We start from the raw sequence: 17,988 nt of genomic DNA on the forward strand, positions 1-17,988 counted from the left end.
GGATGGCATCACTGACTCAATGGACGTGAGTGTGAGTGAACTCCAGGAGTTGGTGATGGGCAGGGAGGCCTGGCATGCTGCGGTTCATGGGGTCTCAAAGAGTCGGACACGACTGAGCAACTGAACTGACTGAACTAGGTTTGTCGTAGCTTCTCTTCCTCAGTGAGAGAGCAGAATTGAGAAGTTGTACCAGGGCCTGCTAAGACTAAGATATTTACTATCTGGCTTTCTACAGCAATAGCTGATTAACTCCTGCACCAAGATTCCAACTCATAGAGAGCAAGGATTTTGTCTATCTTGGTCACTACTCTATCTTTAGGATTTAAAATAGTACTCACACAACAGACTATCAATAAATACATGTTGAATGATTAAATTCACTAATAATAGTCACATTGTTGTTGTTCAGTCACTCAGTTGTGTCTGACTCGGTGACCCCATGGACTGCAGCACGCCAGGCTTTGCTGTCCATCACCAACTCCCAGAACTTGCTCAAACTCATGCCCATTGAGTTGGTGATGCCATTCAAACATCTTGTCCTCTGTTGTCCCCTTTTCCTCCTGCCTTCTATCTTTCACAGCATCAGGGTCTTTTCCAATGAATCAGCTCTTTGTATCAGATGGCCAAAGTAGTGGGATTTCAGCTGCACCATCAGTCCTTCAAATGCATATTCAGCATTGATTTTCTTTAGGATTGACTGGTTTGATCTCCTTGCAGTCCAAGGGACTCTCAAGAGTCTTCTCCAACACCACAGTTCAAACGCATCTTTTCTTCACTACTCAACTTTCTTTCTTGTCCAACTCTCATATCCATACATGACTACTGAAAAAACCATTGCTTTGACTATACAGATCTTTTTTGGCAAAGTAATGTCTCTGCTTTTTAATGTGCTGTCTAGGTTGGTCTAGCTTTTCATCCAAGGAGCAAGCGAACTTTAGTTTCATGGCTGTAGTCACATCCTCAGTGATTTTGGAGCCCAAGAAAATAAAGTCTGTTACTGTTTCCATTGTTTCCTCATCTGTTTCCCATGAAGTGATGTGACTGGATGCCATGATCTTAGTTTTTTGAATGTTCAGTTTTAAGCCAGCTTTTTCACTCTCCTTTCTTACCTTCATTAAGAGTCTCTTTAGTTCCTCTTTGATTTCTGCCACATATAGATTATTGATATATTGTTAATAATAATTCTCTAAGATTATCTAATTTTCACAGATTTCTTCAACTTTTTACCAAAAATTTTATTGGCATTTTATTTTTGAAGACTTAATAGTCTCTTTTAATTTGGAGCAATGTTAACATTTTTTTAAATTGAAGTATAGTTGATTTACAGTAGTATATAGGTTTCAGGTGTACAGCATAATGATTCACAATTTCTAAAGATTATACATTTGAAGTTACAAATTATCAACTATATTCCCTGTGTTGTACAGTATATCATTGTAATGTTTATTTTATGTGTGCATGCACGCTGAGTCGCTTCAGTCATTGTCTGACTCTTTGTGACGCTATGGACTGTGTAGTCCACCAGTCTCCATCCATGGGATTCTCCACTAAGAATACTGGAGTGGGTTGTCCTGCCCTTCTCCAGGGGATCTTCCTGACCCAAGGTTTGAACCTGCATCTCCTGCTCTGCAGGCACTCTTTACCACTGAACCACCAGGGAAGATCCATTTCTTTTATACATAATAGTTTGTACCCCTTAGTCCCCTACCCCTATCTTGACCCTTCCTCACTTCCTTCTCCCCACTGGTAACCACTAAATTGTTCTCTATAACTGTGAGTCTGTTTCTTTTTTGTTATATTCACTAGTTTGTTTTTTTAGATTATTTGTCTTTCTGTTTAACTTTTTGTTTTTCTTTAGATTTTAAAGATGCTTGGTCAGTTGTTCTGTATAGTGTCTCATATTCTTAATTTGTCTGAATATTTATTTATGATATGTTTTTAATTTACTTTTCCATCCCCTGTATTTTTTTTAACTCAAAGTTAAGTCTACAGGCTTAACTGGGTTAAGTTGGACATGGTGGTGGGTGTGCTTTGTAGAATTACTAGTCACTTCTTATTTCATCTCATCAGGAGACATAAATGCCAGCTTGCCACCCTCTCGGTAACACTAATTTTAAGCTGGTTAGGGTAAAAAGACCCTATAGCTCTCCATTCCAATTGTCTCCTTTCCCCTTGGAAATTAGCAAAAGCCCTGTAGACTGATACATTGTCACACTGCCCATCACTGACCAAAGAAATTATTTCCTTGATTTTGTAAAATGGTGATCATCTAACTAACTTCTAACTCTCCTTCCATGTACATATATTACCCTTCATTCTTCTGTAAAAGTCTAATTGCTGAGGCATCATACCTTGTGTTCTATTTTTTTTTTTAATTTAAAAAACATAGTTAAAGTAAAGAAAACAGAAACCTACAGCAAGGCAGATTTTAAAGTTAATATGCCAGTCAAAGGAATTCTTTTGTGTGGAATATTTTCCTTTTAAGGAAGGTTAGAGGCATTTAAGTATTAAAGGGAAGCTGGATGAAATTATCTAGCTCACTTTCTTTAAGAAAAGAGTAATTTTTATTTTTAAAATTTTGCTTATTTTTTAAAGAAAGAACTGAAATTTTATAGTCTATAAATCCTTAGTTTCCAAGTCTTAGATAATTTTTTCTTGTGGTTTTAGTTGCTAAGTCATATACAACTCTTTGTGACCCCATGGACTGTAGCCCACCAGGCATCTCTGTTCATGGGATTTACCAGGCAGAAATACTGGAGTGGGTTACCATTTCCTTCTCCAGGGGATCTTCCTGACCCAAGAATTGAACTCATTTCTCCTGCACTGCAGGTGGATTCTTTACCACTGAGCCACCTGGGATACCCATATCTTCCTTACTCTAAGGTATATTGTGAAAAATTTGTGCTTTGAAATTGTTTCTTGAGGGCTTGTGTTACATACTCTTCACTTTCCCCTTTCCTTTCCTCTTCTCTCCTCTCCTTTCCTTTCATTACCCTTTTATGTTTTCCCCTTCTTTCTCTCTTCCTTTCTTTCTTTCTGATATGTGCTTTTGGAATATGTTTAGGCTAAAGAAGGAAATGACTTTTGTCATTTTAATGGAACACTCAGATTATTGCTAAGCAGCAAGTTCCATAGACACATGGAAAGAAAGTGGTCGATTTATCATAGTTTCCTGTACAATTCTCTTCAGTTGCCTGCTTTTGAACTTCAGGCCTATTTTAATACATTAAGGGAGAGAGTTGAAATAAAGCAGCTCTTGGATTAAAATGATGGAGAGAGAAGAAAAGGAGTTGCCTTTTGTATTCAAAATTGGCCTGAGATGACCTAACGCTTAGCCTGGACATTTGAGATTTGTTCCCCCGTTTCTCCCACATTCAGACACTGCTTTAGATTGGGACTGTTATGACGAAAGTCCAGCTTGATGCTCACCTGGCCTGTTACTCTGTCTCTGAGCATTACCCAACTTGAAAACTGACTCACTAGCCTTTGGTTAGCATCTAACGAATAGCTCTGAATGTCCAGGATTCCAGGCCTCATGCTGGGCTCCGGAGGTTTCAAGGGCCTCAGATGAGCTAGTCCCCCCTTTGTGCAGCTGACATCCTTCACGGGGCAGAATGATAGTATATGAGTGAACTGACAAGATGATTTCATTTAAATAGTAAAACAGGTCCACCTGATGGAAGATGACGGAGGAGCTCCTTTACAGAGACTAGCCAGGATGGGCCTCCTTAGACAAGACTTGAATTATAAGAGTAAATCACCCATGCATCTGGGAATGGATGGACATTCCAGGCAGGGGAAACTTCAGGGGAAACTGCAAAGACCCTGAGGTGGAGATTAATTTGGCATGTTGGGGTAGCAGTAAGAAGGCCAGTGTGATTGGGGCATAATGAGCAGGGAAGAGAATGGAAAGGAAGTGAGATTTCAGAAGCAGTCAGGGTCCTGATCACATAGGACCTTGGAAGTTACGCTGAGAACTTTGGAATTTTAAAGGGAAGTCATGAGCATATTTAACAAAGGACATGACATCTGATTTATGTTTTTTAGAAGAGCACTCTGGTTGCTCTGGACTGGAGGTAGGACAAAGTAGAGAAAAATTAGGGGCTATAGTGTCTCCAGACTTAGATATAGGCAACTTGATTTTCAGTTTTTGATGGATCCGTTTTGTTTTCAATGTTTTCTCATGTTCTTCTCAGACATGAAGACCAATTTCTGTCCTCTGTAAAATGAAAATTTTGGTATTTGAGAATATTAGGAAGTATGATCAGAGACTACAGAGAATAAAGGAGAAGATAGATTTTAACGGCATATGATATACTTGATTCAATGAGACAATGAATGCATTCATTCAGTAAATATTGAGGGTCCTCTCTATGCCAAGCACTGTTGTAAGTCTCACCAAAAAATATAGCTGTTTCATCCCCTAGTTAATTATTTCCTAAATTGACATTCTTGTCAGAAAACTCACCCAAAGATATGTTTAATAGTTTAAAATTATGTCTTGTGTGTCCCTAATCTTTATATTCTCTACAGTTTTTTCCTCTGGGTTGCTTTTAGCTCTGTCTTCAAAATGTAAGTTCTCTTGCTCCTGTTTTCTCTCAGATGAAACAATTTAGGATGGGAAATACTTTTTTTAACACAAATATGAATTTCAATTAGTAGTAGTAACTTTTAGACTAGCTTTCAGATCTGTAATCAATATGATAATTGTATAAATGAATTATAGTTGCTTAAAACTTTTTTAAAGCCCAAATACCCCACCTTAGTGTTCTCTTCTCTAACCCCTTCAGCAGGGCTGGGACTGGGGTGAAAGCAATGAGATCAAGTTATGCAAGACTGAATCATACATTTGTAGGGGCATACCCTACCTTTAGTTTAAAATGATATTCTGTTCCATGTGGATATTTTTGACATTAATTCTTATCTTTCAAAGTGTTGCATTCAAATATAACTTAATTATTGAGTTTTGGCTCATCCTTAAATCCTACACCTGAGGCAGTTGCCTCTCTCATCTCACCTACTCCCTATTCTGCTTCCCTGCCAATATATCCTCTTCACCTGCAATCTCTCCATTAGCCCAAGCCCCAGCCCTGATCATGTCAGGATATTTTAAAGAGGCTTTTTCTGTGTGAGTCTTATATATTATAGGTTTAAACATGCTACAGAAAAAGAGGAAAGTTCTACTGGTGTCATTTTTAGCGGAGGACCCTTTAGATTGATATTGACCCTCCAGAAGGTTTCCCAGGTCCTTTTCAACAAGTGTTCTAAAAATGGGACCATGGTTATGAAAGTTCTCAAACAGCATAAGGAGTTGTAAAACTAATAGTACTTTCTTCCTTATCCTGTTTACCTCTGTTAAAGAAGGAGGAGAAAGGGACAGGACCAGGGCACTGGCACAGCTTGAAGGCATCTTCTAGAACAGGAATGTATGCTGTTTGCTCAGAGGATGGGTAGGTTTGCATTCATGGCTCAGAGTCATGTTATATTAAAGCCTGACTAGCAGCATGCATCTTTGTGATTCAAGATGAGGTGAACATTTAGAGTTTCTGGAGGACCCCATGTATGCAGTTGAAAAATAGCTAACAGTCAGTCTTCAGTGCAGTTCCTAGTTACTTCATCTCCTCAGATGAAGATCCAGGATGGTTTGATTCTCCCTCTTCTTGCTGTTCTGTGTAAAGCATGAGAATTAGTCACAGTATCTGGGTTTGAAACTCAGTTCTTCCCTTGGTTCCTGTGTGGATTCTGGCTTCTCTCTGAACCTCAGTTTCTTCATTTATAAACTGATAATAATAATTCCACCTACTAATTCACTGGGTACCCATGTCTATGAAATGATGATATCTAGAAGGACTGGCATGAACTAACACAATAGGTGTTCAGTAAATTGTCCTCATGAATCTGTCTAAAGTGTATCATGAGATTTTTGTACATTTCTAATCAGTTTTTGCTAGGTGATGGGACAAGGAAGATATGTTTTACATGCCTATTAGTTGTTCTTAGTTATATACAGTATCTAAGACCTTGTACTAACAATTATCTTGTACTTGTAAATATTGGAGATATATATACACACACATATAAGGCACAGTGGGCTATCCTAGGGATTGTGGTGGTGATATTTTAGTTGCTAAATCATGTAGGGATTGAGGACATGAAAATTTAAATATGAAAATGGTTTTAACAACTCAGTTTTCTCATTCGATTGCAGTTCAATCTTGAACAAATATAATGTTTGAGACATGTAAAGCATTTTTTATTAGAAGGTAGACCATTTTATTATCCTAGAGAAATATTATTTTAAAAGAAAACACAGCTAAATAAAAAACCCAAAATAATAATTTTGACTCTGTGAAGATTTAAATGTTTTTATCTTTTATCTTAAGGTACTGAATCAAACTTCTCGACTTGAAATACAACTGCTGGAGAATTCATTGTCAACATACAAGCTAGAGAAACAACTTCTTCAACAGACAAATGAAATCTTAAAGATTCATGAGAAAAACAGGTGAGGGTTGTTGTACTGCAAAAATATGTACATATGTACTTATATCCTCCACCTTCTGCCACCTCTTAAAAAAGAAGATGGAAGTAATTTGAAAAAAAATACAGAGGCAAAATAATTTTTAATATAAAAAGAAATGAGAGTCTAAGGTGACTATTGCAAGTATGGCAAAAATAAGATTAATACTATTGCTTACACTCTTGAAATATTGGCTTTTTATAACTTTTAACACTAATTTATCTAATATTCTGTTGTTCAAATCTTACTGTACCCACAAAAATTAATTCTATGACCAAATTTGCTAACAGAAAATACCAAAATCTATAGTGATAGTGAAAAAAATAGAGCCTCTGAAACTCTAAATTGAATTATCACTTTATCTGCCCTCAACCATTTACAGACCTACAAGATGGTTGAATTCAGAGTTCTACTAGACAGAAGCACATTTTCTTTTCAGAAAATTACTTCCCTATCAAGCTGGTTGGTTCAAGAGCTGTCTCCCCTCAACCCCCATTTAAAGTCATTAACTCTGAACATAATAAATTTCTTTGGTTAGCTCTATAGACAAATTGATACCAGGGATTAGATATGATAGACAGAGTGCCTGAAGAACTATGGACAGAGGTTCATGACATCGGACATGAGGAAGTGATCAAAACCATCCCCAAGGAAAAGAAATGCAAAAAGGCAAAATGGTTGTCTGAAGAGGCCTTACAAATAGCTGAGAAAAGAAGAGAAGCTAAAGGCAAAGATCAAAAGGAAAGATATACCCATTTGAATGCAGAGTTCCAAAGAATAGCAAAGAGAGATAAAGCCTTCCTCAGTGATCAATGCAAAGAAATAGGGGAAAACAATAGAATGGAAAAGACTAGAGATCTCTTCAAGAAAATTAGAGATACCAAAGGAGCATTTCATGCAAAGATGGGCACAATGAAAGACAGAAATGGTATAGGCCTAACAGAAGCAGAAGATATTAAGAAGAGGTAGCAACAATATGCAGAAGAACTGTACAAAAACAATCTTCATGACAAAGATAACCACGATGGTGTGATCACTCACCTAGAGCCAGACATCCTGGAATGCGAAGTCAAGTGGGCCTGAGGAAGCATCACTATGAGGTGATAGCATCACTAGTGGAGGTGATTGAATTCCAGTTGAGCTATTTCAAATCCTAAAAGATGATGCTGTGAATGTGCTGCACTCAATATGCCAGCAAATTTAGAAAACTCAGCAGTGGCCGCAGGACTGGAAAAGGTCAGTTTTCATTACAATCCCAAAGAAAGGCAATGCCAAAGAATGTTCAAACTATTGCAAAATTACACTTATCTCACACGATAGCAAAGTATACTGCTCAAAATTCTCCAAGCCAGGCTTCAACAGTACATAAAGCATGAACTTCCAGATGTTGAAGCTGGATTTAGAAAAGGCAGAGGAACCAGAGATCAAATTGCCAACACGTGTTGGATCATTGAAAAAATAAGAGAGTTCCAGAAAAATATCTACTTCTGCTTTATAGACTATGCCAAAGCCTTTGACTGTGTGGATCACAACAAACTCTGGAAAATTCTTCAAGAGATGGGAATAGCAGACCACCTGACCTTCCTCCTGAGATATCTGTATGCAGATCAAGAAACAACAGTTATAACTGGACATGGAAAAACAGACTGGTTCCAAATAGGGAAAGGAGTATGTCAAGGCTGTATATTGTCCGCTGCTTATTTAACTTATATGCAGAGTGCATCATGTGAAATGCTGGACTGGATGAAGCACAAGCTGGAATCAAGATTGCTGGAGAAATATCAATAACTTTGGATATGCAGATGATACCACCCTTATGGCAGAAGCAAAGAAGAACTAAAGAGCCTCTTGATGAAAGTGAATGAGGAGAGTGAAAAAGTGGGCTTAAAACTCAACATTCAGAAAACTAAGATCATGGCATCCGGTCCCATCACTTCATGGCAAATAGATGGGAAACAATGAAAACAGTGACAGACTTTATTTTGGGGAGGCTCCAAAATCACTGCAGATGGTGACTGCAGCCATGAAATTAAAAGACTCTTGCTCCTTGGAAGAAAACTTATGACCAATGTAGACAGCATATTGGAGAAGGCAATTGCATCCCACTCCAGTACTCTTGCCTGGAAAATCCCATGGATGGAGGAGCCTGGTGGGCTGCAGTCCATGGAGTCACAAAGAGTCGAACACGACTGAGCGACTTCACTTTCACTTTTCACTTTAATGCATTGGAGAAGGAAATGGCAACCCACTCTAGTGTTCTTGCCTGGAGAGTCAAAGGGACGGAGGAGCCTGGTAGGCTGCCATCTATGGGGTCGCACAGAGTTGGAAACGACTGAAGCGACTTAGCAGCAGCTGCAGACAGCATATTAAAAGCAGAGACATTACTTTGCCAACAGAGGTCCAGCTAATCAAAGCTCTGATTTTTCCAGTAGTCTTGTACGGATGTGAGAGTTGGACTGTAAAGAAAGCTGAGTGCCGAAGAACTGATGCTTTTGAAGTCTGGTGTTAGAGAAGACTAGAGATTTCCTTGGAGTACAAGGAGATCCAGCCAGTCCATCCTAAAGGAAATCAGTCCTGAATATTCATTGGAAGAACGGATGCTGAAACTGAAACTTCAATACTTTGGCCACCTGCTGCCAAGAACTGACTCATTGGAAAGGACCCCGAGGCTGGGAAAGATTGAAGGCAGGAGAAGGGGATGACAGAGGATGAGATGGTTGTATGGCATCACCAACATGATGCACATGAGTTTGACCAGGCTCCAGGAGTTGTTGGTGGACAGAGAAGCCTGGCATGCTGCAGTTGGGATTGCAAAGAGTCAAACACAACTGAGCGACTGAATTGACTGAACTGATAGATATATTTTATAAACAATTAATCATCTCAGGTAAGTGAAATGGGTCTTCCAGATCTTGCAACCAGGATGATTTATAAACTCATTATTTTGAAATTACTAACATTCATGATGGACAATTCAATCAAAATGCTGACCTCTGTAGGACAAATACATTCTATATTAACTGTATTTTCTTATTTGGACAGCTTGAAGTTTCAGTTCTTATGTATTATTTGATTTAAAGATCATTGTGTTGCTACAAACTAGTTAAATACCATTGTCTTGGTAGAACAGGAGTTTCCACCATATTCCAAACCAAAAAAACACCTACAATGAACTTCTAGTTCTCCTCTTTACCTTATAGATGAGGAAACAGACTCAGTGGAAGTGAGTGATCTATCCAAGGTCACACAGCTTCCCAGTGGCACAACTGGGAATGTAATCCATGTTCTTTGTTCCTAGTCCTATTTTTTCCACTATGGCACATTCTCACAATACTGTCTGCAACCTAGAAGGAATTCCCAAATTTTTGCCAAGTGTAGACTTTAATGACAATGATTATAATTAAACTTTTATGGAGAAGATAAACATGACTTTAGTATAGAGTCCAAATGGAGTCATTCCATGCTCTGTGACTTGTATTTCTAAGTTCTACATTCGTTTATCTTTGTACTGTGTCATGGGTAAACTGTGTAACTGTAAATAAACTCGATAGGACTTGACCTTGAACTAGTTGCATGATAAAATGTTCTGGAACTGAAAATCCTGTTTAAAAGTACCAAAACCTCACTGCAGATTCGCAGTAACCAGAGACATACATGTGACAGGTATACTTTACTGCAACTATCCCTTGATTTAGGGTCCCACCATGCTTTAACTTTGTTACTAAAAGCACACCTCATTTATAATCATGTTTCAAGATGCTATTGTGAAAGATTTGTCTTTGAATGAAGAAGTAAAATAATGACAGTTTTGCCTTATTTTTAGGTTATTTTTAGAATTCTATAAATAACACACATTTACTGTAGAAAATGAGAAATTTGAGAAGAAAATTAAAAATCATGACCCCATCACATTGAGAGAGCTTCATATGTTGCTGTAAAAAAAAAAATATATATATTTTCTTAAAAAGTTGTATCATGCTGTACATACTGTTTTGCAGCCTTCCTTCTTTGGAGATAGACACCTTTTTAAATCAGTAATGATTCCTCTAGTATAATTCTTAAAAACTACATATTATTTCATTTTATAGATGTAACCTAGGGTGGTTTTGATTCATCTTTCATTAAGTGTGTTACCACATATGGTTTCTTTGTTTAAAAAGAAAGTCATCAACATGAATTTACATAATTCAATTCTCCACCTGCTGATTTGCCTGTTATCTCTTTGTCTGTATCTAACACTGTAGCTGTCAGGATACCTTAAAGAAACTGGGAAGCCTGAAAGGGCTCACCCTTTACTACAAACTCAAATTATTTTCTTAAGTGTCACTTGTACTCAGCTCTTTCCATCTCTCCTTGTCTCTCTCTTCTCTTTCCCTCCCTCCTGCTCAGAGTCATCCTTTCTCTTTTTTTTCCTTCTTTTTTCAAGATTATAGCAATTCCATTTTCTAGCAGTACAAGCATTTCAAAATGTATCCAAGGATTTAGATTTTAACTTGAAATCTATTTCTGTGCACATGCTGTAAAAAATTTACATGCACTGACCCTCAAGTGTGATGTTGCTGCACATGTGGCTCCTGGGGGTATTTTTCTATCAAAGTGCTGAATCTTCTAGCATTTCCATATCTCTATAATTAGCTGTGTCTTCTGTTGATGGATCCATGTGTGCAATGGAGTGTTGGTGGGACATCTATTCTTAAACCCGGTATATTCTTCCATAAACCACTTCGAAAAAAAGTGTTTTTCTTTATACAAGCCAGAAGTACGTATTTGTGATACACAGCATACTTTCCCTATTATGTTTATTGTTATTGTTTATTTTTGTATGTGAAATGGAATTGGAGAAACTCTGCCAAGGTCTTTCTAGAACAACAAAGAAACGTGCCCCCACCCCAACACCATTTAAGTGGATCAAAGGTCAAGGTCAAGCACAAAGCTGTTTAAATATTTTGAAATAGTTTATTGATCATTCCTCCTATTCCTTAAATGAATCTTAATCCTCAAAATGCAACAAGAAGCTATTTCTAGATTGAAGCATCTCTGAAATATAAGAACAACATGCCATTAGTTGGCCGGGTCTGGTTTGGATCAGCTAATACACTTTGCAAAGGGGATTATCTAAATTAAGCTTTGCTTCCTCCCCAAGGAATGTCAGAAGTTGTGTCTGCGTGTGTGACTTACTAGTTTTGAGTATGATGGGGCTTCAGCTGCCAAGTCAGTGAGCCCTTCAGAGAGCCCACCACTTCTTTGGCAGAACATAGAGGAATATTTTATAGACAGGATTATGCTACACAGTCATGCTGAGACGTCCTGCTGATCTGCATCCAGACAAACTGACTGCATCACTTATAGGACTGAAAATAGAAGGCTGGCCGCATTAGAGTCACTTCTTTCTCCCCTGAATGGTGAAAGGCACAAAACAGGAGCAGGATTAATGACACTTGCTCTGGTGTTTGTTTGCCTAGCAGTCTAGTGGGGGGCGACTCCAGGAAGCTTCCGGTTTGCAATTTTTAGAATTTTTTTTTGACTGGATGCTGTCCTAGTCTCAATACTTGGTTTTGTTCCTTACCTCAAGGAGATAGCACTTAGAAGTAAGAGATCAGTAGCTGTATAATTGAAATTACACAACCAAGAACTCAAGAAATGGGAAGCATTAATATTTACCACAAACACAAGGTTAGTATTGACAAACTGAGAGATGTAATTGTCAACTCTTTTTTTTTTTATTGGATTCCTCCAGTATGTTTCCTGCCACTTCTGCTCAAAAAAATAAAAAGAGTTAGACTGAGAAAGATGTCATAATGCAAATTCCTTCAGCTGAATCAAATATGTAACTGCATCTTTTGGTGTAAAGATATGGTCAGCTGACCACATTTTAAGGCACTTGTTGATCTCCGACTTAACTCTAGTTGTTTCCAAGGTTGGAACATAGCCAAGCAAAAAGAAAAAAAAAAGTCTAGAAGAAATTCTTTTGCCTCACCAGGGAACACAGAAAGAGAAATCAGCTGTGTACTCCATGTGTACGAGGATGGAACCCTTGAGCTTTCTTGTTCAAACTTGTATCAAATATACAGAATGAAGGAAACTCTTCAATAAGACTGTTTAGAGTAAAGTGAAACTACACAAGTGGTGGTCATTCTGACAGTTTCATAAAAATTATTTACTGCCTACCTATCTAATATCAGGCAGGTGAACATATGAGCTAGGTGCTTTACATACACTACTGCTAATACTCCAACTAATCCTCCAAAGTGTTTATCATCATTTTTATTTTATATTAAGTGAGTTGGACTATAAAGAAAGCTGAACACTGAATAACTGATGCTTTTGAATTGTGGTGCTGGAGAAGACTCTTGAGAGTCCCTTGGACTGCGAGGATATCCAACCAGTCCATCCTAAAGGAGATCAGTCCTGGGTGTTCATTGGAAGGACTGATGTTGAAGCTGAAACTCCAATATTTTGGCCACCTGATGCAAAGAGCTGGCTCATTTGAAAGACCCTGATTCTGGCAAAAATTGAGGGCAGGAGGAAAAGGGGATGATGGAGGATGAAAGGGTTGGATGGCATCACCGACTCAATGTACATGGGTTTGGGTGAACCCCGGGAGTTGGTGATGGACAGGGAGGCCTGGCGTGCTGCAGTCCATGGGGTCGCAAAGAGTCAGACACAACTGAGTGACTGAACTGAACTGCACTGAAAGTTCAAGAGGTCAAGTAACTTGCCTGGGACCAAACAGCTGATATATGGCAAAATTAGGGTTCAAGTCCATGATGATTCTCTGTCTTAATTATTATAAAAATGTGTTCCCAATGTGATGCAGCCTGAAGATTAATTGATGTGGTTGTCAAGTTATCCTCTTAGCAAAATAAAATACAAATTTGAAGAAAGGAATAGGAATTGGTTTTGGCCTATATATAGATCATTATTTATTCCTTCTAATATTAGAGTAGGCAGTATAACTATTTTACCTTGGGAATTCACTGAACCTGTTTGAGAAGTTTCATCTGTCTTCTAGATAGAGCTTATAGAAAGTTAGAGTTAATTTTAAGTGATTGAAATCCACCTAATTTCATGATACTAAATTGTAACTTTCTAACCAATTACTGTAATTGAATAGTGAAGTATTGATTTTTAATGCTTAATGTCTAAATAAATGAAAAGTTAAATCAGTCTTTCTAATTAAAGTTATCCTCCATCTGATAAGTTCTTTATAAAATACTGAAGTAAAATCACAACTCATCAATCACTGTTGATACTGTCAATTCCATCTCCTAAATATTTTTCCAGTTGGTCTTGTTCTTTCTATTTACTCTCACTCTGTTTTATAGGCCAAAATCCCATTAATTTTTGTCTCACCCAATGCAGTGACCTCTTTGCATGGCTTAATGCCTTAAACTTTTCAAACCTATCATCCAAAAGTCTGCCAAAGTCTTCTTTCTAAAATTCAAGTCACATTATTTTCCCCATTTTTTTCTTTAGATCTCCACATGTACTAGTTCAGCTCAACCTCTAAATCTCTAGATAGCATATGCCGAACCCTCATCTGATTCTCTGTAATGGACTGAGGAAAGTTGTCAAGTACAAGCATGAAACATGGTCCATGATCATTAATATCCTAATTTTATAGCCTTACTTCAGAAGTCGTCTTATATTTTAGAAGTATGGTCTTATAACTAAGAGCAGGAGCTCTGAGGTCAGACTGCCTGGATTGGCCTTGATTCTGCTGTAACCTGCTCTGCCACTTATAATTTGTGTGATTTTGAGCAAGTTGTATGAACTTTCTGTGCTTTGGTTGTTATCATTTGTAACATAGGGGTGATGATAATAGTGCATGGAGTTGATATGAGGATTGAGTTATTGCTTATAAAACACTGATACAGTGCTTGAAACACACAGTAAGTGTTTCATCACGCTAGTTATTAGTATCACATTGAAGCCTTGATGTTTGTTCAGACATGATTGATACTTGCTTTGTTGGGCTTCCCTGGTGGCACAGCTGGTAAAGAATCTGCCTGCAGTGAGGAAGACCTGGGTTCAATTCCTGGGTTGGGAAGATCCCCTGGAGAAGGGAAAGGCTACCCACTCCAGTATTCTGGCCTGGAGAATTCCATAGACTATAGTGCATGGGGTCGCAAAGAGTCGGACACGACTGAGTGACTTTAACTTTCACTTTCTTTTGTCCAGAATGCCCTGTAGAGCTCACACACGTCTGTCCCTTCAAAACTCAGTGTAGATAATACCCCTTCCAAGAAGCTTTTTTCTGATTCTGCCAAATATATTTGCTTATTACAACTTATGGGATTACAATCTACCTTGTTTTTTCCTCCTGTTACTTCACTTATCCCATCACATTGGTGTGTGTGTGTGTATCTATCTATGAACCTTCTGGAACATAGAAACTGTGCTTTATTTATTTCTGTGCTCATGCTCCCAAGCACAGTTCTCTACATATAGTATATATAGTTTTAAATGCTTTTTGAATGTTGACTGATGAACTGGCAAGTGAACTGGCAAATATCCCAACAAATGTCCTTTATCTATGTGCACACAAACACACACAACTTAAAAATATTTTAATGGAAAACACAGATCACATAGTTTACATTAAATATTGTAAACATTTTCATTGTTCTTACCATAAATAAAATGCAGATGGCTTTTATACCACTGTTCTGCATCCCTAAAAGCCCACTGCATGGCAGCCAAGGTTATCAGTCCACATTCTGAGGTTCACTAATTCAGCCCAATTTTTTCATCTAGACAGTATCTCCTCAGACCATTCTAGACTCATGACTGTTTGCATTTTATTGGTTAATAAAAAAAAAAAGCCTAACTGATCTTAGTGTTAAACTGTACAGTTCAGTGCAGTTCAGTTCAGTCACTCAGTCATGTCCGACTCTTTGGAACCTCATGAATCGCAGCATGCCAGGCCTCCCTGCCCATCACCAACTCCTGGAGTTCACTCAGATTCACGTCCATCAAGTCCGTGATGCCATCCAGCCATCTTATCCGCTGTTGTCCCCTTCTCTTCCTGCCCCCAATCCCTCCCAGCATCAGAGTCTTCTCCAATGAGTCAACTCTTCGCATGAGGTGGCCAAAGTACTGGAGTTTCAGCTTTAGCATCATATCTTCCAAAGAAATCCCAGGGCTGATCTCCTTCAGAATGGACTGGTTGGATCTCCTTGCAGTCCAAGGCACTCTCAAGAGTCTTCTCCAACACCACAGTTCAAAAGCATCAATTCTTCGGTGCTCAGCCTTCTTCACAGTCCAACTCTCACATCCATACATGACCACTGGAAAAACAATAGCCTTGACTAGATGGACCTTAGTCGGCAGAGTAACGTGTCTGCTTTTGAATATGCTATCTAGGTTGGTCATAACTTTTCTTCCAAGGAGTAAGCGTCTTTTAATTTCATGGCTACAGTCACCATCTGCAGTGATTTTGGAGCCCCCCAAAATAAAGTCTGACACTGTTTCTACTGTTTCCCCATCTATTGCCCATGAAGTGATGGGACCGGATGCCATGATCTTTGATTTCTGAATGTTAAGCTTTAAGCCAACTTTTTCACTCTCCACTTTCACTTTCATCAAGAGGCTTTTTAGTTCCTCTTTACTTTCTGCCATGAGGGTGGTGTCATCTGCATATCTGAGGTGATTGATACTTCTCCCGGCAATCTTGATTCCAGCTTGTGTTTCTTCCAGTCCAGCGTTTCTCATGATGTACTCTGCATAGAAGTTAAATAAGCAGGGTGACAATATACAGTCTTGACGTACTCCTTTTCCTATTTGGAACCAGTCTGTTGTTCCATGTCCAGTTCTAACTGTTGCTTCCTGACCTGCATACAGATTTCTCAAGAGGCAGGTCAGGTGGTCTGGTATTTCCATCTCTCTCAGAATTTTCCACAGTTTATTGTGATCCACACAGTCAAAGGCTTTGGCATAGTCAATAAAGCAGAAATAGTTGTTGTTCTGGAACTCTCTTGCTTTTTTCATGATCCAGTGAATGTTGGCAATTTGATCTATGGTTCCTCTGCCTTTTCTAAAACCAGCTTGAACATCAGGAAGTTCACGGTTCACGTACTGCTGAAGCCTGGCTTGGAGAATTTTGAGCATTATTTTACTAGCATGTGAGATGAGTGCAATTGTGCGGTAGTTTGAGCATTCTTTGGCATTGCCTTTCTTTGGGATTGGAATGAAAACTTACCTTTTCCAATCCTGTGACCACTGCTCAGTTTTCCAAATTTGCTGGCCTCTTGAGTGCAGCACTTTCACAGCATCATCTTTCAGGATTTGAAAGAGCTCAACTGGAATCCCATCACCTCCACTAGCTTTGTTAGCAGTGATGCTTTCTAAGGCCCACTTGACTTCACATTCCAGGATGTCTGGCTCTAGATGAATGATCACACCATCCTGATTATCTGGGTCATGAAGATCTTTTTTGTACAGTTCTTCTGTGTATTCTTGCCACCTCTTAATATCTTCTGCTTCTGTTAGGTCCATACCACTTCTGTCCTTTATCGAGCCCATCTTTTCATGAAATGTTCCCTTGGTATCTCTAATTTTCTTGAAGAGATCTCTAGTCTTTCCCATTCTGTTCTTTTCCTCTATTTCTTTTGCATTGATCACTGAAGAAGGCTTTCTTATCTCTTCTTGCTATTCTCTGGAACTCTGCATTCAGATACTTATATCTTTCCTTTTCTCCTTTGCTTTTCGCTTCTCTTCTTTTCACAGCTAATTTGTAAGGCCTCCCCAGACAGCCATTTTGCTTTTTTGCATTTATTTTCCATGGGGATGGTCTTCTGTTAAATTGTACAGAAGTGTATAAATTGAAATTAAAAATCCCTAATTCCATATTCCCCCACCGCCTGCAGAGAATCATCATTAACAGATTTGGTACCTAACAGAACAGGTACCTATTCTTCCAGACTTTTTAATGAATATATTAAAATATACACGTGTAGATAGAGAGTACATATTTATCTGTGTGGTTGCAGAGATACACACCCATATGCAATTACACATATGCACAAGTACATATTTATATCATGCATGCATATGTATATAGATTGTAACTATTTTTAAAATGCTGGGTTTATTTCTACTTTATAGCCATCTATCATGGATATATTATATATTTAACTATATGCTATGCCTCTTTCATTGCCAGAAATGCATTAAAATTTACAGCTCAGTAGAACTTTATGTATTATTTTATATATTCAAAGATATTGATAATTATCAGCAAATTTTACAGTCTCCCGAAGTGTTCATGGGCTTTCTAATTTCCTCAGACTTTGCTATCCATTTTATTAACCTTGTTTACCTAAGAGGTTATATTGTACATCTTTCTTGGTTATTGACCATTTGGATTCTTCTTCTGGGACTAGCCTATTCATGTATCTTTGTCATTTTTTATTGGATTGTTTCTCTAATGTCATTAACTCCTTACGTAAGTTCTTTAATGGATATTA

At 38.2% G+C, this 17,988-nt stretch overlaps 1 protein-coding gene across 2 annotated transcripts in view; it reads left to right on the forward strand.

The window, feature by feature from the left end:
* Positions 1–17,988, forward strand: part of ANGPT1 (angiopoietin 1) — a 298,667-nt gene that overhangs the window by 186,149 nt on the left and 94,530 nt on the right. For both annotated transcript variants that reach the window (XM_068983506.1, XM_068983505.1), the window contains exon 3: positions 6,384–6,505. In XM_068983506.1, coding sequence (XP_068839607.1) covers positions 6,384–6,505 — 122 coding nt within the window. The remainder of the gene's footprint in view (positions 1–6,383; positions 6,506–17,988) is intronic.

This window comes from Capricornis sumatraensis, chromosome 11, assembly GCF_032405125.1.
Source record: "Capricornis sumatraensis isolate serow.1 chromosome 11, serow.2, whole genome shotgun sequence".
Classification (NCBI taxonomy): Eukaryota; Metazoa; Chordata; class Mammalia; order Artiodactyla; family Bovidae; genus Capricornis; species Capricornis sumatraensis.